The sequence below is a fragment of the Lagenorhynchus albirostris genome, chromosome 21 (assembly GCF_949774975.1).
Source record: "Lagenorhynchus albirostris chromosome 21, mLagAlb1.1, whole genome shotgun sequence".
Classification (NCBI taxonomy): Eukaryota; Metazoa; Chordata; class Mammalia; order Artiodactyla; family Delphinidae; genus Lagenorhynchus; species Lagenorhynchus albirostris.
The window spans coordinates 7,561,410-7,585,707 of record NC_083115.1 but is presented as its reverse complement, the minus strand read 5'-3'; the positions used below and the strand labels follow the sequence as shown (position 1 = coordinate 7,585,707).

The window sequence follows — 24,298 nt, the reverse complement described above, 5'->3', positions numbered from 1 at the left end:
TTTTTTTTTGCGGTACGCGGGCCTCTCACTGTTGTGGCCTCTCCCGTTGCGGAGCACAGGCTCCGGACGCGCAGGCTCAGCGGCCATGGCTCACGGGCCTAGCGGTTCCGCGGCATGTGGGATCTTCCCGGACCGGGGCACGAACCCGTGTCCCCTGCATCGGCAGGCGGACTCTCAACCACTGCGCCACCAGGGAAGCCCCATGCTACATTTTGATATTATTTTGTCTACCCTTTTTTTTCTAATTACAAAGATACAAAATCCATGGAATTTGCTTGAGCTCTGACTCAATGATACTGAGTCATTCCCATTTAACTACTAACACATGCCTAGACTCAGCAGAAAGTTTAATTCAGTGATAGCAAACATACTAAGTGTTCACTCTATAATCAAGAGCTTTGTCTTGAAGGCTTAAATACAAGACATGACACCATAAAACTCCTAGAAGAGAGTGTAGGAAAACATTCTCTGACATAAATCATACCACTGTTTTCTCAGGTCAGTCTCCCAAAGCAATAGAAATGAAAACAAAAATAAACAAATGGTACCTAATCAAGCTTACAAGCTTTTGCAGAGCAAAGGAAAGCATAAAAAAATTTTTTTAACTAAAAAAAAAACAAACGAAAAGACAACCTGTGGAATGTGAGAAAATATTTGCAAATGATGCAACTGACAAGGGCTTAATCTCCAAAATATACAAATAGCTCATACAACTCAACAACAACAAAAAAACCCCATCAAAAAATGACCTTAATAGATATTTCTCCAAAGACAACATACAGATGGCCAGTAGGCACATGAAAAGATGCTCAACATCACAATTATTCAAGAAATGCAAATCAAAACTACAGTGAGGGGCTTCCCTGGTGGCGCAGTGGTTGAGAGTCCGCCTGCCGATGCAGGGTTCACGGGTTCGCACCCTGGTCCTAGAAGATCCCACATGCCGCGGAGCGGCTGGGCCCGTGAGCCATGGCCGCTGAGCCTGCGCGTCCGGAGCCTGTGCTCCACAACGGGAGAGGCCACAACAGTGAGAGGCCCGCGTACAGCAAAAAAAAAAAAAAAAAAATACAGTGAGGTACCACCTCACACCAGTCAGAATGGCCATCATTAAAAAGTCTACATGTAACAAATGCTAGAGAGGGTGTGGAGAAAAGGGCACCCTCCTACCTTGTTAGTGGGAGTGTAAGTTGGTGCAGTCACTATGGAAAACAGTATGGAGGTTCCTCAGAAAACTAAAAATAGAGTTACCATATGACACAGCAATCCCACTCCTAGGCATATACCTAGACAAAAGTATAATTCGAAAAGATACATGCACTCTAATGTCCATAGCAGCACTATTTACAATAGTCAAGACACAGAAACAACTTAAATGTCTATTGACAGATATAAAGATGTGGTACATATATACAATGGAATACTACTCAGCCATAAAAAAGAATGAAATAATGCCATTTGCAGCGACATGGATGCAACTAGAGACGATCATACTAAGTGAAGTCAGAAAGACAAATACCATGTGATATCACTTATATGTGGAATCTAAAATATGGCACAAATGAACCTATCTACAAAACAGACTCACAGACATACAGAACAGACTTGTGGTTGTCAAGGGGGAGTGTTAGCGGGGAGGAATGCACTGGGAGTCTGGGGTTAGTAGATGCAAACTATTACACTTAGAATGGATAAACAACAAGGTCCTACTATATAGCCCAGGGAACTATATGCAATCTCCTGGGATAAACCATAATGGAAAAGAATATTAAAAGAAAATGAATGTATATATGAGTATAAGTGAGTCACTTTGCTGTACAGCAGAAATTAGCACAACATCGTACATCAACCATACTTCCATAAAAAATTAAATTACAAGTAAAATCAAGAGCCTTGTGATGATACAAAGGACATCCTGCATCAGTTCCTTTGTCTGCCTCTGTTTCTCATAACATTCTGGCCTATGATGGGTACTTTAGAGGTATATCCTATGGGTCCGAACAATGGACTCTGGGCGGGCTGGTATTTAGATTAGGAGATGAATGACCAGTCAGGCTGGGGTGGGTGCTTATGCCACCTTAAGCAAGCTTTGTCCCTGTCCACTTTGCCAGGCTTTCCGTGCTAGATAGTGATGGATATAAATGAACGAATTATCCCTGTCACTATTTCTGTTTAGCAGTCAGTCATGGATTTGAATTGGGTTTGTTGCTTTGAGTTTGAGAAATCTTTATTGGAAGAATCAAATTAGTGGCGTCTACCTATCCCTTTGAGGAGATTTGGCATTAATTAACTCTGTAACAGGCATAGGGGACCACTGAGGAGGAGAGAGGCTCTGAAGTAACAAACAAAGGTACTACTTGTGCTAGCGAGAGGGAGTGCATTGCTGCCATTTGGGAAACACATTAATTCTTTCAGGCTGCCAGTGTCATGCAGTGTAATAAAAAGGGCAATTTATCAAATGGTACCTTAATGGCCTAGAAGGGTTAATGCAACTTTAGCTGAAGATTGTGCTCTTTTCCGCAGTAAAATCATAGTGGTTTCTTCACATTTAGGTTAGAATATAATGCCATTAGCCCCCAGAACGAGGAGGGGAAGAGAAAAATAGCGAACCAGGGAAAAGAAAAGGCGGGGGGAGATTCTCACTTTGTCATTTTATGATCTGCTCTTTTTGGAAAGGAGAATTTCTTCATATCAAGGCCTTTACCCATCCTTCTACCTCACACCACCCCCTTGGTCCCCAAACAAACACGCATAAGTAAAAACTGCTGTCATTCTAATCAAAGTGCTTTCGAAGCCCATGTGAGCTCACAATGCGAAGTGATTAGAGTGGTCCAGAGGAGTCTTTAATTAAAGATGCCATTGACGAGATAACAATGGTTTGTGAACATGGTTAATAGGTCTGAATGGAAGGGGCACCTTAATTCAATGAGGAAAATCATTGGTTCATGAGTTTGATTGCACTTGTAAAGGAACAGCACATACTATAATTATTTTTATTTTGTATGTGCCATCTCTTTTATTGCCCATGCTGGAAATAGAAATAACCTGTCCTATTAAGATATTTAATATTTATCATCCTTTCCACTTCACTTAGTTATAGCCTAATAAAGATGCCGGGAGAAGATGCCAACGCACACTGAGGCTGCCCGCCTTGCTTACTAAAACACGCCCTTTGAAAACCTGGATGGTCAACCGCCTCACTCCCTTGGTTACGGTCTTTTTAACAACTTCCCAGGACCCCATAAAGTTATATGCAGATACGGAGCTTCACTCTGCATAGAAACTTCTGCAGCTGAAGTGTGAAGATAACCCAAAAGTCAACCGACGCCTCCAAGATCGTGTGGTGTCTGGGAGACGGCAGTGGGTCAGGAGGCAGCGACAGAGGGGTCTTTAGGTCCTAACTTTAAAGTGAAGAAGCCATGAAAGTCCCGGTGGTAGACAGAAGAGTGGCGCCCCAAGGATGTCCACATCCTAATACCCGGAACCTTACGTAGTAGCAGGGACTTTGCAGATGTGATGAAGGTTAAGGACCTTGAGAAGGAGAGATTATCCTGGATGATGCAGGTAAGCCCACAGAAGGATCCTTATAAGAGGAAGGCGGGAATACCAGACACAGATAAGGAGACTGATGTTATTACCGCTCACAGATGGAAGGAATGCAGGCAGCCTCTAGAAGCTGGAAGAGGCAGGGTAATGGATCCTTTCCTAGAACCTCCAGAAGGAACACAGCCCCACTGACACCTTCATTTTAGCTCTATGGGACTTCTACCTACAGTACTGTAACATTATGAATCTGGGCTGTTTTCATCCAGTAAGTCTATGGAACAGCAATAATAGGAAACCAACACAGGCCTCTGTGACCACTCTCCGCATCTCAAAGCCCTGTTTTCCTAAGGCTTTCTCCAGGGTCTATGAAAACAATCTTAGCAATTCTCATGCCAACATTACACCTTCGAAGTTCCAGGTTTGGAGACCATGTCCCAGGGAACATCCGTCTCTCCCACCGCCTGTCGCCCCCGCCCCACACACACACCCCAGGACCACCACAGGACAGGAGATTCTAATCCCAGCTCTGTCACAAGTGGGTGTGACTTCGGCCACGTCCCTCCACCCCGCAGCACGCCCTTCTGTTTCCTCATCTGAATGGTGATGGTGTTGGCCTGATTACTCTTAGGTCCTTTCCCAGCCCCCAAAGTGAAATGATTCCATGACATAGGACTCAGGTTCCTCCAGGGAAGCCTGTTTTGCCCATTCAAAATGCCAATGAGTAAACCACTTAGCAGATAATAAAAACTGTCATAGCAGCATGCCGCCTAGATCTTCTCCCCTCCCCGTCTTGCACTTTAAAGCACTCTCCCTGAGCCATCATTATTCCACTTCTCATAGTAAACAAAGCTAAAACGCCAACACTGCATGAAAGATGAGGTTTAAATTGTGTCTAGGAACTGGTGATTTACACATGATTTGCGATTCCTTTAGTATATTAATTGGTAAACACCCTGTGAAGTGTGTGTAAACTAAAGCCCTGAACATCCGCAAACAGTTTAGTCTCTCAGTGTGGTGTTACTCAAACTTCAGCAAGGTCAAATCCTCATTCCAGCCTGTATGTAACTGCCCTCCCACCCCAAGCCCCTTGTGCCAACTCCCTTCCCGTGATCCTACTGCAGATAATACCAAGTGGGTGACACAGATCTTTAAACCCTTCAATAGCAGAGATGTATGCTTCCATCCTCCGTTAATTGGGCTTGTTGCTTATTGTAATCCGCCCTTCTAACTGCCCCTCTCCCGCCCCAACGAATGGCATAGAATGGCTTGAAGAGCTGTAACGTTATTTCCAGTTACTGCTCTTCAACCCCCCAACCTGAGAGCCTTCCATATTAATACACGTGCTCCTTAGAGAGAGAGGATGTAGGAACAGTCCCTGTGCATTTGCATTTTCAACCATAGTGGCGTCATCCAAAGCCATAATCGTGAGCATTTCAACTTGACCGGCATCTGAATTCCATTTCAGAAGCCCACCCGACGTATATCTGACAGACCACCCAGCCCCAGCCGCGTGAGGCTCTGCTTCGGATATTTTCTCAAGAACCACACAACTTTGCTCACACGTTAGCGCCAGGGCTAACTTGCAAGCAACAAACGCAAGTGAAAAGCATGAGTTCCCGGCTCCTACCTCAGAAATACTGAATCCGAATCGTCGTGGGTGGTATCCACGAATATAACTGTAAACAAGCTACCCAAGGAGTTTGAAACCACGTTACAGTTTTAGGGCCACTTAAAGACTGAAAGAGGAATCAATTGTGATGAAGAGATTTTGCTCAGCTTCGCTCTTTTCTCCTCTATTCTCCTGATCCCCTATTCTCCCTTTCCAGAAGTCTATTTTCTTAAATCACACATAGCAGTTACTAGAGAGAAATCCCCCAGGAAACCTAGTCATGCTATTGGGATGGACTGATGAGCCACGCTGCCTTCTAAAGGGCCCATATCTCCAAGAGAGTCTGTGATTATCGTTTCCTGGGACTGATCTCAAAGATCTGGTCAGAGCTGCAGAGTGAGACAGGTATCTTGACTTGAGTAAAATGAGAAATCATAAACCGCAAACTGATTTTTATCCACAGCAAAGTTAGCACTCTAGGTCAGTGTACCAGGGTTTCAATGAAAAGAGAAAAAGAGAATAATAATAGTAAAACTGTGTCATCTCAGGCCCAAAACTGTAGGAGGCTGGAGCCAGCTTGCTTTCAGAGCTCCAATTTTAAAACTAAGTACGGCTTCCATCCATCGGCCTTTTATGTCTATTCCATTAAAATATGCTTTAATTATGGATCGACCCAGGGCCTGGCATAGTAAAACTATCATTACTCTCCTGCCCGCATTCCTGAGTGATGCTCTGGGAAGAGGTGATCAAACCTACGTTCATCTATAATACGGACCACGAGGAGGAAAGGAGGGAACGATAATTACCAAGCACAGCATGGCCGACGACAACAGTGAAAATCTCGTCTTTAAATATGGAGCTGATTGTTTTCCTTGAAGAGAGTGACACGCTACAAGCCTAGGGTCAGGTCAAGAGATACTGAGAGCAAAAGCAAAATGCGCCCAGATGCACCTCCAGACCTGCCGTGGTTAGCACTTGCCACCTTGTAGCTGACCTTCACCGTGACCTTATGTTGTGACCTTGGCACTGCAGAATGTGAGTCACGGTGTGCCAAGGTTTGGACCGTGACCTCACCACCACCAAGTGCAGAACGTTCATCACCTCCACCACACATTGTGTGCAGCTGTCAGCGACCCTGCTGACTTCATTTTAAGAGTTCCGGACAGATTCTCCCTGGGCCTCTCTTCATTCATTCATTCATTCATTTTTTTTTGTTTGTTTTGACGAAATTTTAAAACTTAAGGAACAGTGGCAAGAATAGTACAGGTTACTCTTGAACAAAACGGGTTTGAACTGGCTGGGTTCACTTTTTAATAGTAAACACTGCTACCTGTGCTTGGTTGGATCCACGCATGTGGAACCACGGATACGGTTTTCGAATGCACAGAGCGTTGGCGCCCCTAAACTCCCATGTGGTTCAAGGGTCAACTGTATAAAGAGTTCCCAGTTCTCCCACATCCAGATTCACAAATGTTAACGTTTTACTACATTTACCGTGTTCTACTCTTTCTCCACATGTGCATGGAGAGAGACATGCACATATGGAGAGAGGAATTAATAAATACACATCCACATATATTTTTTTAACTGTTGTGAACAAGATGTCCCTTTTCCCCCTAGATACCTCAGTGTGTATATTCTAAACACAAACTCTTACATAAACACAGCACAATTATCACAGTCAGGAAATTAACATTGATACAATACTATTATCTACTCTGCAGACTTGGTTCCTATATCACCTCTTATCTGAATAATGTCCTTTATGGCAAATGAAAATCCAGTTCCATTCACTTCGTTTTGTTGTCACATGCCTTTGGTCTCCTTTGATCTGGAGTAGTTCCTGAGTCTGTCTCTAGTGCATGATATTGACTACTTTTGAGAGTGCACATCAGCTATTTTGCAGAATGTCCCTCAGTTTGGGCTGGTATTTGTCTGATAATTCTCTTGATTAGATTCAGGTTATGTATTATTGGCAGGAACGTTACAGAAGCGATGCTGAGTTCTTTTCACTTTTTCTTATCGGCAAGTATGTCCTGAAAATTCATCCCATTACTGGCAAGATTAACTTTGATAACTTGGGTTAGGTGGTGTCTGCCAGGGTTCTCAAGTATACAGTCATGTTTACCCTTTGTAATTAATAAGTGTGGGAAGATACTTTGAAACCACATAAATAGTTCTTTTCTTAAAAATTTCACCAATTATATTAGCATCCCGTTCATAATTCTTAACTGAGTCAGTTATTAATATGATTGGTTGTCAAATGATGACTTCCTACATTTATTCGTTGGCTTCCTATTGTACGGAAGAGTTTTCCCTTCCCACTCATCCATTCATTTATCTGTATCTTTCATGGGTTCTTATGTTATTCAGTGGGTTATCATCCTTTACCACCATTATTCACTTTGATGCTCAAGATGTTCTAGATTTGATCAGTGGAAACCACTGGCTCCTAAGCTTGCTTCAACAAATATCTGTGAGTGCTTGAGGCCTATATTAGGCACTGGGGTGCAGGAAATGGGTACAACAATGACCAAAACAGAAAAAAAAAAAATCCCTGGCCTCATAGAGCTTACATTTCAGTCTGTGGAAGAGAAAAATAAACAAATGGTATAGTGCATTGGAGGGCAATGAGTGTGAAGTCAAAGAAAAACAGGGCTTCCCTGGTGGCGCAGTGGTTGAGAGTCCGCCTGCCGATGCAGGGGACACGGGTTCGTGCCCCAGTCCGGGAATATCCCACATGCCGCAGAGCGGCTGGGCCTGTGAGCCACGGCCGCTGAGCCTGCGCGTCCGGAGCCTGTGCTCCGCAACGGGAGAGGCCACAACGGTGAGAGGCCCACGTACCGCAGGAAAAAAAAAGAAAGAGAAAAAAGAAAAACAAAGATCAGCTTTAGATGTAGGAACGTTGCAGTTCCACGGCTTAGGCATAATTTGGGAACGCCTTGTTAGTAGGTGTCATTGCAGCAAAGGTCTGAAGGGCACGAGGGAGATAATCATGGGGACGTCTGGAGGAAAATTCCAGAGCAGCAGAAACACCTGCAGTTCCTCGAGGGGGAACAAGCTGGCATTTTTAGTGGGATTCCTCAACTCAATATCATGAGTTGAGGACAGACCATGGAAGGGAAGCATGAAAGCACTACCAAGGTGCCTTCATTTCTTATAGTGCACATCCCTAAGGCACGTGCTGAGATAAGAACCATCTAGTGAATAAAGCGGCCATCTCAAAAACACAGTTGCTATAGAAATAAGACTCATAAAAAGGTAGGAGAGGTGGGAGTTCAGAGTTGAGAAGCAGAACTTTTATGCATGGAGCACACACTAGGTGCTTTTTAGGCTTAACTTCGTTTAACTCTAGAACAATCTTAGAGTAGGTGTTACGTTGCATGGGAGGCAAGTGAGGCGCCGAAAGGCTTTCCCTTCTGCCACCGTGTCTGGTTTTCATGCCACAGAAAAAGTCAGACGAGGGGTGTAATATCAGGGATGATGCCACAAAGAGCACAGTGAGGACACAAGAATGTTCTTTTCATCCACATTCTGTGTTCTCTGCGGCTCCTCTTGGTTTCCCCTGCCGGTAACTAAACAGGGTTAGTCACGTGGGGCTTTCTGTCTTGCCAGATTCCCAGGCAAGGTGCTCCCAGGCCCTTTACCAGCACCCTTTCCTGCCACGTATATTTATTTTGTGGTTGGGGGCATCAGAGCTGCAAAGCTGGCAGAATTTTCTCCAGAATTCCCAGCTGCACTGCGAGAGCAGAAGTTTGAATTCACAACCATGTTTCCATATAGTTACTCAACAAGCCACCTGCTTACACAGACCTGGCTCTCAAATGATTGATCTTTTTGTATCCGTAAGCGTTCGTAAACATGCACAGCATATATATGGAGAAAAAGGCTGGGGGGGGTGGGAACACAATGAAAAAATTAAATAGCAAAAGTCTCACGCCAGCAGACTTTTCACACAGGAGGGTGTGTGATGCACTGACGTTGTTCATATCACGGTCCTGAAATCGCTGCTCTTATTAGTTCCCAGTTATTATTAGCTCACAGCAATTTTAGAAAAATGTGTTGCCTTTTTTCTTTTTTTAACACCTAGCAAGAGCACGAATACTTCCTTGGCATATACTATGTAATGTGGGCAAACTTAAATGCCATCCATGCTTTCCTCCCAAATCTTTGGTTTTGCCCAATTAAAGCCTCCTCTCCTCAGCTATCTTGTCCCTAGATGTCCTAGGTCTGTATTCATGGCTACACACTACATCTTTTCCTCCATCTTTACTTGGGATGTCACAAGAGCCAGCAGTTCGACCAGCAATCTCCTAGTGCTAACAGAGAAGCAAAGTGCATCTGCTCACGGGGGTCAGGAGCCTGGAAGTCAGAAATCTGTGGTGATTCGGCTGCCATCCCTTTGATTGACTTTTCTGTGACCTTATATTGTTACCACCTGCCCACACAGGCGTGTGGAGCGCTTTAATCAATATCTGTAAATCTCCCTGATTGCCACAGATAGAAGGTGGCAGAAAAGGGCAAATTATTATTAATTGTCGGGGGAAAAAAACGGAGAGATTAAATTTTGTTCCTTCACCAGAGAGAGACCTACGTGCACAGACACCCTTTTCACGGTAGGAGGATTAGATATGTCTTAATTTACTTCCTTTGCACTTCCGGAAATGCCCAACGGCTGCTTAATGCAAAGCCCCATCCCAGTCCCCACGTAAGTTTCCATGGGCACCACCTCCGACTCCTAATGCTGCTTACATTATTACCGAAAGGAGCCCTGCTATTCACAGTGAGTGTGAGAGTTCACCTAATTAGCTACTTTCCATTCACTTGGCATTAAATAATTCCCCCAATTCCCATATGTTTGAATAATATGTTCAACAAGGGGGATCATTCTCTGAAAGCGATTAAATAGTTCTTTTAGGAGAGCTTGTCGTTGGTCACTCAGAAGCACCCCTGCAATCCCTGTCTGTGAAGGATGCAGGCGGCAATTACACAGAAAGCACTTAACCCTCTCCAGTGGCCGCTGGCAGGCATCCACACGCAAGCTGCCACCTCGTGCTGGGTACAGTTTACGCTGGAATTTTACATTTTTTTCAAACCTCAAGTATAGCGTTCTAGGCTGTTCATAGAGCATTTGTCATTGCTAATACAGGACTTTCCAAACCCACCCACCTCCCCGACTTGCCTGCCCTGCTTCGACATATAAATGCATAAAAGACATTTTCAGTTTAGTCTGTGCTTTGCCTGTATGGGAAGAATTGGTAACTTTGGTTTGCCTACGTGGAAGGCTGAATTTTCAGAGGGCAGCTCCAGTGCTTCTTGGGGAGGGAGGAAGACGCTGTGATGGTGTTCAGGTCTAATTTAGATACAGTAGATACAAGATGCTCCTTCTAGCTTATAGGCCGTGCCTTTTATGGTAACAGTGAATTATAGATAATGAGCTAAAGTGTGGCCATGACCAACTGGAGAGGGAACAAGCAGTGTCCTGTCATCAAAAGCAATTCAGAAATTAACAACATGTTAGGCGTGCTCATAGAAAACCTGTTTGTTCACACAAGATCACAGACAAGGTAGTATCTTTCGGTACTGATTCCATCCTGCTCAAAGGGCTGCTTTTTTGACCAAGGATGACATTTCTTAAATGTCCTTCCTAGGTGAGATGAGAGAAAGCTTAGGTAATAATACCAGTCCTAGCTCTCATGTTCCACTGTCCATCTGAGCGTCCTAAACTGCTTTATGGACTATATTCTATATCAGTATATTTCTTACAAGTGAAAATAAAGGGGGAAAAATCAACTGGCTTGTTCAAAAACATATGAGCAGTTGGGGAAAATGAGGAGACTTCTGGGTTCTCACTGATTGCTGTCCTGTGAACTACCCCATTTTACTCTTTGGGGCAGAGATTAAAAACAAAAGACGCAAAAATGGAAGAGGGAGGCATTCAGTAAGGTGGTATTTCCTTTTAGTTAAATTTCTTTGATCTGTTTCGTGGCTCTGCCTTCCTATTTTAAATTATTCACAATACAGAAAAATCTGAACACCAGGTTTAGGTAGAATGATTTTAAATTTAGAGCTAAAATAGGAAAAACATGAAACATCATATATATTTATGTATTTGATTATGCCGATTACAACTGTCTACTGTGCTCTTGCTATATAACTTGTGTATTTGTGCATTGGCAGAAAATAAATGTTTTCAAAACCAGAAGAGACATACTCAATCCTGGTGCATTTGAAGTCTTGCTTTGTTTACAAAAATAATTTGTTTTGTTGCTAAGTAGCATTAAACATATTTATAGAATGTGTTGTTGGGAGAAAGGAGTGTGATGATGGTAAGATTACTAGATCGGTCATTTCTATGAGGTCCTTGGCTTTGGTCATTGATAACGTTATCAGTGAGAATAAGGATTCAGCAGCTGGTGTGTGACCCGCCGGCCAGGTCTTTGCTTTCTCCTGCTCTGCCCTGTATTACTGAAGAAGCATTTGTCATTTTGTTTTTCAAAATCTAGATTTGAAATCTAGGCTCAACCTCAGCCTGTGTGCTTGAGCAGTTCAGGATAGATGGCTGTGGTCTAGAAGAGCCATCCTCCAGGAGGTGGTGTTACTCAGGAGGGAGTCCCGGGAAAGGATTTTGCTAAACCTGCAACTAAATTATCATTCAGATATGCCCCGCTCCTTTACATGCTTCTCTCTTTTATCCTTTCCCAACCGTACAGCCTCCAGTCAGATGGCTCAGAGGTGCTCCTGAGTCCGGAAGTCACCTGTGGTCCCCCCGACATGATTGTCACCACTCCCTTTGCCCTGACCATTCCACACTGTGCAGACGTCAGTTCTGAGCACTGGAATATCCATTTAAAGAAGAGGACCCAGCAGGGCAAGTGGGAGGTGAGACCTGAGTCTTTCTTTTTTAAAAAACGGGGTTTGGGTTCCACCCGTGGAATGGATTTAACTTTTACCCTCTCTTCACACAAGTCAGCTGTGAAATTTGTGAGCACTTACTTGTTTTTCAGAGGGTTGGTGGCAAGTGTTCACAGCATCCTCGAGGTATTGGCTAGTGTTTTGGGGCAGGGTGCATGTGAGAGAGAGAGAGAGAGAGAGAGAGAGAGAGAGAGAGAGAGAGAGAGAGAGAGAGAATATGGAAAAGAGAGGATACAGAGCTTTTTCTTTGGGTTTTAGAATACAGTTGTAATTACCCTCATAGACATGTACCCTGTGTATCTGCCTTTGGTACATAAGGCTGTGACTCCCGCCTTTGTTCCCAGGCCATGTCCCTGTCTGAACTGACTTTCCTCTGTGGCTTCTGTGGGGTTAGGGAAGAGGCCCAGGGCAAGCAAGCTGGATTCATAAAAGGAATCACTCTGTTTTTGCCATCATAGGGATTGTAACAAATCTATGTTGAAGTATTCAGAAACAGAGTAGCTGCTAAATAGATGTTCATGAATTAATGAATGCATTGAAAATCATTCTATCCTGCCCTGTGTGTATGAGTACATGTAAGAAACAGTACAAGGAGAGAACAAAAGGGACAGCATGAGAATCCACAAGAGGAGAGTAAGGACGAGGGAGACGGCCACAGCAAAGAAAGATGGCAGCGGAATGACTATTCTTAGTGAAACCTCTGATGTGTCTGTCTGATTGGGATTCCTTGGTGTCTGAGGTCCGTTTGCATGAAAGGAGGTGAATTATCTTGCTGGAACACAATGACCTAGTCCAGCCCTGGGATCCTACCTCCCCAGTCGGTGCTTCAGGCAAAAGAAGTCACAGGAAAATCATGTTTCTTGAGGAGAAGAAAATTCCCAGTTGCGTCAGTGGATGACATTTACCCTGCCCGGCTGTGTCTTGAAACTCGTCGCTATTCTTTATTGAAAATGTATTCTGCTATTTATTCAGTTGTGATACAACCACAGGCAAATTTCCCGGGGTGTTAAGTTCCATGGGTTTCCTAAAGGGACCAGGTTTTTTTCTCTTTTCCATTACGTCTTGCTTTGCCTTGATTTTTACCATCTTTGTTTTTCTTCCCAGCACTTCCGCACTGTCATTTACATCCAGATGGTGTCAGATTCGTGCCCTATCACATGCCGCCCATACCTTCTCAGGGAGGGTGAAATATTCTGATACGTCTTATCCAAACCATTTATTGAATGGTCCCTCGTGAATGATTTTGATGTAATGAAAGAGGAAAAAATATTTGAAAGAAAATAAATATTACCTTAAGGATAGGGAAAGAGGTTTTCAGAAATAGACCTTTATAAAAACATAAAAGTTTGCTCGTTGATATTAATGTTCAGGGCTGTTTTTTGTTGTTGTTGTTTTTAATTTGGCCTTGAACAAATTAACTGAAAATTGGAGAACTTTGAAAGTGACGTTTGTTATAATCTACTAAATCGAATCCCAACACCCTGAATATAGCCATTCATTCAGTTCCTGATGTCAGCAGTTATTTTGAGAAAATGAGTTCAATAAAAATATTCTGAAAAAAAATGTTATGTCCTTGCAAAGTGACTGTTAAATCACATTTTATTTCCCAAGCTGAGAGAATTCAACAGACCTTTTCCCAACAGGAAGTGATGTCGGTGGAGGATGAATCCACATCCTGTTACTGCCTTTTGGACCCCTTTGCGTGCCACGTGCTCCTAGACAGCTTTGGGACATACGCCCTCACCGGAGAACCAATCACAGACTGTGCCGTGAAGCAGCTCAAGGTTGCGGTTTTTGGCTGCATGTCCTGTAACTCTCTGGACTACAACTTGAGGGTCTACTGTGTGGACAATACCCCTTGTGCATTTCAGGTCAGCCTTTTCTCTATAATTCTTCCTGTGGTGTCATGAAAGCATGGGGTTTCCTGAAGATCGGTATCAATAGAGAATCTGACTGCAGAGGGTCTGGAAAATGAACCCACATCACTGGCTAGATGGGGAAACCTCTCTCGAAACAAGAGCTGTGTTACTATATGTCCAACAATGTGCTGAGGGTACAAGATACTTGCCAGTCGAGAGAAGAGTTAAATTAACACATAAGGAACACTGTGTGCTAAACGAGAAAATTGACTAGAAGTATAGTTGAGATTCAGAAAACAGAGACCCAATTGCAAGAGAGGAATTGGAGAAGAGTTTTGGAGGACCCTCAGGGTACTTTCTTGCATGAATGAGATTTAAGAGCAAAAGAGGAAGGGATACCATGTCCAGAAAAGAGAATGGCGTGAACCACAGGAACAAGAGTTATTTGATGTACGGCGAGCAGTAAGGAAAGTGCTTGGTCACCGGAAGGTTGTAGTTGGGGAACAACAATTATAAAGCATACCTCTCAGCAGGCTGTCACGTGACATCCTGGACACACAGTCTATTCATTTTTAGGGTTACTAGGGCAGAGATGGTTCCTTTCCATTTTTGGTCCTTTTAATCATGCATGATTCCTTTTAAATTAGCTACTCACAAAGACTGCAAGTTTATTAATAGCAGCAAAGATAATGCAGAAGTGCCTGTGTAAGCTCTGCCCTTATATAAATAGCTCTCCTGACACATCCCAGATGCCAGCTATTCCAGTTCTGGATCATTAAGTCCATGATGCAGAGCTTTTCCTCAGGAACTAGCTTCTAAGACACTGAGCTGGAAAACTCTTATTTACCAACAGAAGAGATACAGTGACCTGAATCCTGAATATAAAGCAATGAAGGTGACACAGTGCCAACCTATGTGCCCAGATCTTCCCTGACCACCTCTTCAGTAGCACAGGTCATTATAAAGGGCACGCTTCATACTTGGCTGTTCACAAAAGGGACCTTTTTCATAAGGGGTGCCTCTCTGTAAACTTCAGTGTAAGCAGTTAAACCTCATCCTAGGAATGGCATTTTAAACTCTTCATCTGCTTCTGAGACCCCCTAATCAGAGGATTTCTCCAAGATAAAATACCTGACATTCAGTAATCAAAAATAATACATTGACATGTGATATCACTTGTACGTGGAATCTAAAAATATGACACAAATGAACCTATCTACGAAACAGAAACAGACTCACAGACTTGTGGTTGCCAAGAGGATGGGGGGAGGGAGGGAGTGGGAGTTTGGGATTAGCAGATGCAAACTATTATACATAGAATAGATAAACAACAAGGTCCTACTGTAGAGCACAGGGAACTATATTCAATATCCTGTGATAAACCATAATGGAAAAGAATATGAAAAACAACGTGTATATATATATATATATATATATATATGTATATACAATCACTTTGCAGTACACGGTTTGCAAGGCAGCAGAAATAGAGACGCAGATGTAGAGAACAAATGTATGGACACCAAGCGGGGAGAGCAGGGTGTGGTGGTGGTGGTGAGATGAAGTGGGAGATGGGGATTGACATGTATACACTAATAGGTATAAAATAGATAACTAATAAGAAAAAAAAGTTTGCGGTACAGCAGAAATTAACACAACACTGTAAATCAACTGTACTTCAGAAAGAAAACTGAGGTTCCTACCGCCACTGAATAGTTGTAAAATGCACCATCACACAAGTTGGATGTTTAGTAACTCAGCCAGGTTTTGAAAGCTGAGTAAACATAGAGGGCGGGGAGGGTTTCCAATCTCCCGGGCTCATATGAGTAACCCACTGCTAACTAGGGTTACTGTTGAGGATCTGTTCATCACAACTGCCTAGGAAGTCAGCCCTCATAACCAGTTTGGAATTTTCTTTGAATAACAGTCTCACTGCTGATGTATATACCAGTGAGTTAGACATTTGCCCAAGGAGTTTCTTCTAAGGGACTTGCAGATAATGTATTTTCATTCCCATTCGCTGCTCTCAGATTCTAGAAGAGCTCAACTGTTAACAGCTGAATTGCAGTGGGACTCATGAAAGTGAGGCTCAAACCACAGCTTTTCAAACCACTATCCATCCCTGTGGGTAGTAGACCCTTCTTAATCAATGCTCGAGAAACTGGTATACTCCCTCGTATTGAATATAAATGTCTTTATTTCATCCCTGAGAGAGATTTCTTAAAATTCTTTAATTTTGCTGTAGAGAAATGTTTTTTCCAGTGGAGATATCTTTGGCCCCATTGATCGGAATCTGATTACCTCCAGTGATTCTTTCCCTCTCCTATTATGTCAAATAAAGCGGATTTTAAAGTTGAGCTGGGCTGTACTTGTTATTGACAGGATGTATGTGACAGCTTTCGTGAACAGCAAAGGGCATGCTTCTCCCCTGGGCTTCTGAGAGACCATCAGCCTTGGTTGAATAACTTTTCTGGCCCACAGAAAGATTAGAACATAACTTGTAGCTTTTCTGAACACAACCGTTTACTCCGCGGTCTTAGTCTCTGAGTTTTGTGCAAGAAAGGAATCTTGCTTTCTGGATTTTTATCTTGCTAAAGTGAATGTGTTCAGGACCTCCTCCCCAGGTTCATTTAAACGTCCTTCATATCCCAAATCATCTATGTCATATTTTTTCAGGGCTTCATATATGGTATTTAATTAGAGGGAAATATTATATAGTTACTAACCCACTAAAACAGTTCCACTTGAAGAAAGCCGTAGCAACAGGACACTTTTGGAACCTCTAAAAGACTTCACACATTAAAATCCGCTCCTCCCAACTTGTGTGGTGTGAGCTGAACATCTTGTATGCAGTGATGACTCACCTTCTTTAACTCAAATAGAACCCTAACTTCTTAATCAAAATTCATAGGTAGTTTTTTTTTCATGAAGCATTTCTGCAGAAATTGCCTACCCTGGAATTTGCCTCTGTTCCGTTATCACTGTAATGAAAATGTTCGTCATGATTTGGAAATAGAGACCAAGCGTGGCTGTGACAGTTGCTGTATTTATTGTAGTACATCTTTCATAGCTCAAAGTAATGATACCTATGAGCCCAGCTAGACCTGGGCTTGTAACCAAGAAGGAAGCCTGGTTAAAGGACATGGTTGCATTTTCACGCCATTTCCATCTCCCTGGGAAACTATGTCCCCGCAAAAGCCCACCTTCTCACTGGAAGTGCTTGGAAGAAGGGCAGCTTCTAGACCCAACTCTCCTGTCCTCTTAGAACTAGGTGGGGACCTGGCAAGACAGTGGCCTCACCAAAAATATTCCTTTATAGGATTTTAGTAATCAAACAAACATTCTTCATTTTTTGCCATGCCCTCCTTTGCCTCCTGCAGGGCTGCTTCCCATTTGCTCTGGGGATGTTTCATCTGAATCCTAGTAGCAATTTCTTTGAATCACAAAAGCAAAATGCCTCATGCACCTTGGTAAGGCATAATTAATTTGGTGTCAGATTTTTGAAGCTATGTTCTAATAAATACATCTAAAACCATCTCAATGGAAAATTAAATCCGCTCAGATAGGCTTTTTTAAAAAAATACAAATGCCATCTGCCTTAAGGTGAGAAAGGGACCAATGACTTCTTGTCCTTCCTGTTCCTGTATTTCTGTAATAATTAGAGCTGCAATTTTATGTTTGTGTTTGACATTGGCACTTTTGATGAATTCAAACTAAAGGTTGAGGAACGGTGATATATTTTCAAAGTTGTAACATGTTAAGACCTAGGTTTTTGTTATTGTATTTTATTACATTCTCTCTCTCTCTCTCTCTCTCTCTCTCTCTCTCTCTCACACACACACACACACACACACACAGTTCAAACAAACCTTAACATAGGGAAAGCAAGGAATTAAGCACTTGCCCTATCTTAGGGGGAAAAAAAAACACAACTAATTTTTTTCTCAATTTCTCCCAGCACTGCTATTCAGTACCTCTGGGTCCTCATTACTTACTTGGCATTAATGGAGATTTAGAATCTAATTTCAGAGGATTTCCTCCAGATGTAGCTCTTGTGTTTATCAATAATACAACCTTGGAAAATATCATTCACGTAAAGCAGTTAAAGGAAAACACCACAGCGACGTAACTTCTGTGTGTGTGTGTGTGTGTGTGCGCACTTAAGTTCAACAGTTTTGTCTCATAAATATGTAAATTCAGCCTGCTTGTTTTAGTATCCCTGAAGCACACCTGAATGTCGCTGCCTGTCTCATTAAATCAACATAAATGGCTCAGTGAGGCACAAAGCACAAGTTTCTCCTGGCCACAACTCCTAGCCCTGGATGACTAGCAACCGCCAATGTGAAATGATGAAACAGAAGAGACAGAAAAACCACCAACCATAGCCTTTAGGTGCATCTTATATACAAGAAACCAGCCAGACCCTACTTTCTACTTTAATTAACACAGATATCAATTTAACAGTAGACTCAGAGGTTTAGCCAAGGGCCCTTATCACACAGGAGGCAGATAGGAAAAAGTCAAATGGATATCAGATTCCACTCTCGGGGTGATGCGTCCGTGTGAATGACTCCGAAGGAGCTCAGCAGGGTTGTTTGTACCACTGATTCCCAAACCTGGCTGGACATCCGCGTCATCTGAGAAGTATTTAAAAATACAATGTCTAGGCCCAGCCCCTGAGCGGAATACAATAGGTTTAAGGGGCGTAACTGGGAATTCTGCGTTAAGTACAATTAATCCTATTTGGAGAGGGATTTAAGCTTGCACTCTGAAGCCAGTTGTGCCTTTACAAATATATAAATACAGTGATGAGTTCATTATTGGGCTTCTTCATTTTAATAAGTAATTGGTTTGTTACAAAATAGCTATAATTGCTTAATATTTTGTACAAGGTTACAAGACACTGTTAATTGTATGTAGCTGGTTCAGTATGTGGAGATTAAAGTAATCAAAAAAACAAAAGTAAAAATAAATTATGGTTATATTTAAGTTGGAGGCCCTAAAGCAGAAATCTTTAAGAGGTACCATTTTCCTCGGTGATAACTCTAAGTGGATATCCATTTTAAAAATTCCTAATATCCTCAGGGATGGCTTAGATAGTATACATAACCACAGGGCAAAAACTTTTTATTTTATATTGGATTAACAATGCTGATTAACAATGCTGTGATAGTTTCAGGTGCACAGCTAAGCGACTCAGCCACACATGTACATGTATCCGTTCTCCCCCAGACTCCCCTCCCATCCAGACTGCCACATAACATTAAGCAGAGTTCCCTGTACTATATAGTAGGTCCTTGTTGGTTATCCTTTTTAAATATAGCAGTGTGTACATGTCAATCCCAAACTCCCTAACTATCCCTTCCCTCCACCCTTCCGCCCACCCCCCCACTCCCCGGTAACCATAAATTCACTCTCGAAGTCTGTGAGTCCATTTCTGTTTTATAAATACATTCATTTGTATCCTTTCTTTTTAGATTCCTCATATAAGTGATATCATACGATATTTCTTTCTCTGTCTGACTTACTTCACTCAGTATGACAATCTCTAAGTCCACCCACGTTGCTGCAAATGGCACTATTTCATTCTTTTTTATGGCTGAGTAATGTTCCATTGTATATATGTACCACATCTTCTTTATCCATTCCTCTGTCAATGGACATTTAGGTTGCTTCCATGTCCTGGCTATTGTAAACAGTGCTGCAGTGAACACTGGGGTGCATGTCTCCTTCTGGACCATGTTTTTCTCCAGATACATGCCCAGGAGTGGGATTGCTGGGTTATATGGTAGCTCCGTTTTTAGTTTTTTAAGGAACCTCCCACACTGTCCTCCACAGTGGCTGTACCAATTTACATTCCCACCAACAGTGCAAGAGCGTTCCCTTTTCTCCACGCCCTCTCCAGCATTTATTGAAAAACAGACTGACTTATGTCATCTTTACATGTATCGTGCAGTAATGAAAAATTACTTATGGGACAATGTTAATAGCAGTCTGACCTTCACATGACTCTTAAAAAAATCAAGCACAGTATAGGAAAATGCAGGGAAATCTAGTAGCAAAACTACTAGACCATGAACAGGTACTGATACAGTAGCTCTGTCACTAGCCATATGGCTTCAGGCAAATCACTTTCTTGGGGGTAAGGGGGAGGGTCTCCATGGTTTCCTCTGTAAATAATCAAGTTTTAAATCACTAACTACCTTAAGTTCCCTTCGAGTGTGATGATGCTATGTAGTTTCTAAATATTAAAATAGACTAGCTCTACACCAAGTAATTCATGGCCTTGAACAAGTCACTTCATTGCCTGACCTCGGTTTATTTCTCTGTACTTTCAGGCAAGTCAGATTTAAAGAACAGGGATACACTTCAGAGAGCCTACCCAGTCAAATATACTTTGACAAGTCAACATCGTTGTTATTCCACGGCTTTAATATGGTTTGAATAAGCCAATTTCTTATGTGTCCCTGTTTCTAACCTTGAATGGCAAAAAGCAGGTAGTATATTACCATGCTAATGATTTTGCTTGGCTGTGGGTAAACCCAAGTAAAGAACCGAAGCCTAAAGATTAAGTGACTTGCCCAAGACCATGCAGAAATGTGATGAGAAGCCTGTGCTTCCATTTTTGGTTTACAAGATGAGGGCCCTCTTGAGTATATATAACCCTCAGAAAATTCTCCTACTCCCTGAAACCCGAACAACATTACTCTAAACAAAAATACAAGTCCCTAGCATGGTAAGGGAGAATTCGTGATTGGCCCCTGCCCTGTAATATTCATCCCCTCCAGCCATACACTTTCCACCCTAACCTTCTATCCCAGCTCTGTCTGGCCTCCGTGCCTTTGTGCAGAGCCCATTCAGTGTCTGGAATGCACTCTCCCTCCCTTTCCCATGAGTAGCCCCTATATTTACTTCCAGGCTCAGTTCAAATATCACTTCCTCTATTAATTTCCCAATTCATTTCCTGGCCTTTCTGCCTATCTGGGTTAGGCACCCTCTGTCTTGCCTTAACCTTTGGGAATATACATATTTGTAATAGTTAGACACTATATGATACTCATATGCTTGCTGTTCTGACCCTCTCTCTAGACTGTGCGCTCCTTGGTGTTTCATTTCTGTCCACCCAGTGCCCAGCTCAAGCACTGCTCCACTGGACACTCATTAAATCTCAAAAGAGGGAACAGACCAGGATCTGTAAAGACCTAAAGTCAGCGTCTGGCATTAATTCCCTTTCCTCCCACCCTGCCTCTTTCCTTCCACTGCTTGCAGCCCTCACTAGACACTGACCACTGTGTTATTATGTCCAACGCTTAGACCCACAAGGTAATGAATTATCTAGCACCGCCCTGTCCAGTGCAGTAATTGCCAACCATGTGTGCGTATCTACATTTGAATTAACTAAAATGAAAATCTTAGTTCCTTAGTCACTAACCACTCTGGCTAGTGGATACCATATTGGAAAGCACAGATATGGACCACTTCCATCATCGCAGCAAGTTCAGTGCTGACTCAGGGCCCCAAGACACACCCCTTCCACACCCCAAGAGCTGGAGAAAATGACACTGGAATGGAATCGTTTAGTCCTGAGAAGAGACACTAGTAGCCTGTTAACAGTTTGTGTGTACATGAAGGATAAAAGCTGGAAAGCTGCCTCTTAGAAACATTTTCGTTAATGTTAATCTATACATAGACAAGAGATGGGAAAGATAACTTCTGAAGCTGTTTTCACTCCCTGATAATTGAAATGTAAGTTTTATTGTATTTATAAACCTATTTGCTTGGCTTCTTACAACCTTTTTGAGACTCTGGGAAGATTATAGGACATCATTAAAGGATTTCAGTTTTCCTATTTATCCTAGCTCTGCAAGGAAATTATAAGTCAGTTAACGGTGATTTTTTTTAAATGGGGATTTAGGGAAATCTTTCATCTCCACTAACACTGAAAACCTCACCCCCTACAGTAGTTTGACATTTTATAGCACTCATATCTGTTCTATTATTTCACTTGTCTTATGGAGATGATTCTAAACGCCACAAATTTGAAACCAGTTAAATGGTTTGCTTAATAGAATGTATGTGAACTGTGTTTGTATGAGATATAAAGATTTGTCAGTGAAAGATAAAGGAGTATTTATCTCAGGAATTTGATTCCTTTTTTTTTCTGAGCTGAAACTGACTTGGCAACTTAGTTTTTCTTGGCCCTTTGGCATAACTTCTGTGAACATTACTACAAATAAACATGATACATGCATTTGCAACATTTATTTTGAGCTAAAGGATAAATATTGGATGATGCCTGTGTTAGTGACAAACAAGGGAACCAGAGCAGAGGAGGGGCTGTGTCTCCCTTTCTCATGAAATATGATGATGCGTTAGGTTAAGTACAAATACATCCCTTGATTATGGCGATATCAGGATGAAATTCACACAGTTCTGGAAACTCAATAGTATGACAGTTTGCCTGGGGCAAAGGAGGTCTTCCAGTTTTAAAGACAGGCACAGTGTGTGTAAAAGCCTCAACAATACAGTAATGAAGAACAATTGTTTCTTTGTGTCCAGATCCTTATTTCTCAGCAGCCTGTGTGTAGCCCCTTAGTCCTGACCTTGCAAGGATGGGGGTGGGGTATAAAAGTAGAGCGTGCTCATCACGCTGTTTGTCGATTCCTGGGAGACACGTGAGAGGGAGTATACGAATCTGTGGAAGGAAAACGTGGAGGAAATTGGGTACTTTATTGTTGTGCTTCTTTCTTTTTCTTGCCCTCTAGGAAGTGGTTTCAGATGAAAGGCATCAAGGCGGACAACTCCTGGAAGAACCAAAGTTGCTGCATTTCAAAGGGAATACCTTTAGTCTTCAGATCTCTGTCCTTGATATCCCCCCATTCCTCTGGAGAATTAAACCATTCACTGCATGCCAGGTACTGGCCAAATGGGTTTCTGACAGAAATAGCTTTGCTTTAACCAGCAAGTAGATCACAAGCCCCGGTGAAGGTACTCTTGACTTTCCTCCTCCTCTAAAACTATGGATTTAATTTCAGAACTGTCACAGACATGTAACAGTTTGGACTACACCCAGGGAATGAAACCTATTGTCATAAATCCATGGGTTTCTAACACGTGGGGGAAAAAGTGGCTTGTGTGTCAGGTAATGTGACATTTCTCTCTCCTGCTTAAATCACCACTCGGGATAGGTTGAAGGTGGTCATTTAACAACTTAGAGCAGGATGTTTGTGGGTTTGTTTTGATTCAGATCAGTTCATTATGAGACACCGTTTTAATCCTGTTCAAGTACAAATGAACCGGATGTCAGGGAGAAACCTTTTAAGGGTGATCATTTTGAGTTGTAGAGAGCTCTGGCCAACCAGATGGGAACCAGAGATTCTGTCCTGTATATATGAAGTGCTTGCTACCAGATGAATTGAGCAAGATGGGAAGAAATCACAAACTGAAAAACAAAGCAATGTCAATGCCTCTTAGAATCTTTTTATAACTATAAAAATATTTACGTATGATTGTTCACACACCTCATTATTAGAGACTTTAAAAAAAAAAAACTGCAGGATGACTTACGAGTCTCCTTGGATCATTTTTAGGGATTTTGAGTAGTTGCTTAGCACGAAAAGATATCAACTTGTGATCTTGTCACTGAATTCTATGAAAATTTCCAGTGATAAGTATTGTCATCAGAAGCAGCCAGCTGGTCTACCACCGTTTCTTAAGCTAGAGTCATCTGTGCTTCAAGTGACAGGACATTTCCCTCACTCTGGGTAAGCTTCTGGGAGATGCATATCGATCTGGACTCACAGGACGCTTTCAGACTTCTCTGTTCTTCCCATCAGCATAACCTGCAGAGCCTTGTGGTTCTTTGACCTTTCCACCTTTACAGCATTCATTTTCTAAAAACCATGCACAAGATATACCGGCTTGTCAGAATGGAAATAAGCCAAATCTCAAAGAGAAAAACCTTGACCATGCCATGAGAGTTAGAAAAAAGTTGTACCACCAACACCTTACACTTCTAAACTTCAGAATTTTCAAATTGGTTAAGGCCATATTTTTATATTTACTTTTCAGATTTCTCATGACCTTGGGAATTGCCCCCTCTATGTATAACTTTAGCACATTCAAAGCAACAAGAATCTCTCTCAGGGCCCTGTACAATTTTTTTGAAAACTTTACCATATTTTTTTTTATGGAGATAGGTTTTCTATGAATAAGTGTATTATTTATGATGTTCTAGACCTAGGTGTCTCTGTTTCCCAGAAAGCAGTATTCAAAGTTTCTAGTCCAAATTGAACTTCAGGGTATTATTAAAACAAACCCTTGAGTCATACAAATTCCTCTGTGTATTAATCTTTATTGATTTAAGGGCATC

At 42.2% G+C, this 24,298-nt stretch overlaps 1 protein-coding gene across 2 annotated transcripts in view; it reads left to right on the top strand.

Annotated features, from left to right (window-relative positions):
- The window catches only part of UNC5D (unc-5 netrin receptor D), a 603,667-nt gene that overhangs the window by 547,432 nt on the left and 31,937 nt on the right, over positions 1–24,298 (top strand). For both annotated transcript variants that reach the window (XM_060136404.1, XM_060136403.1), the window contains 3 exons: positions 11,866–12,034; positions 13,711–13,938; positions 22,692–22,841. In XM_060136404.1, the coding sequence (XP_059992387.1) occupies positions 11,866–12,034; positions 13,711–13,938; positions 22,692–22,841 (547 nt within the window). The remainder of the gene's footprint in view (positions 1–11,865; positions 12,035–13,710; positions 13,939–22,691; positions 22,842–24,298) is intronic.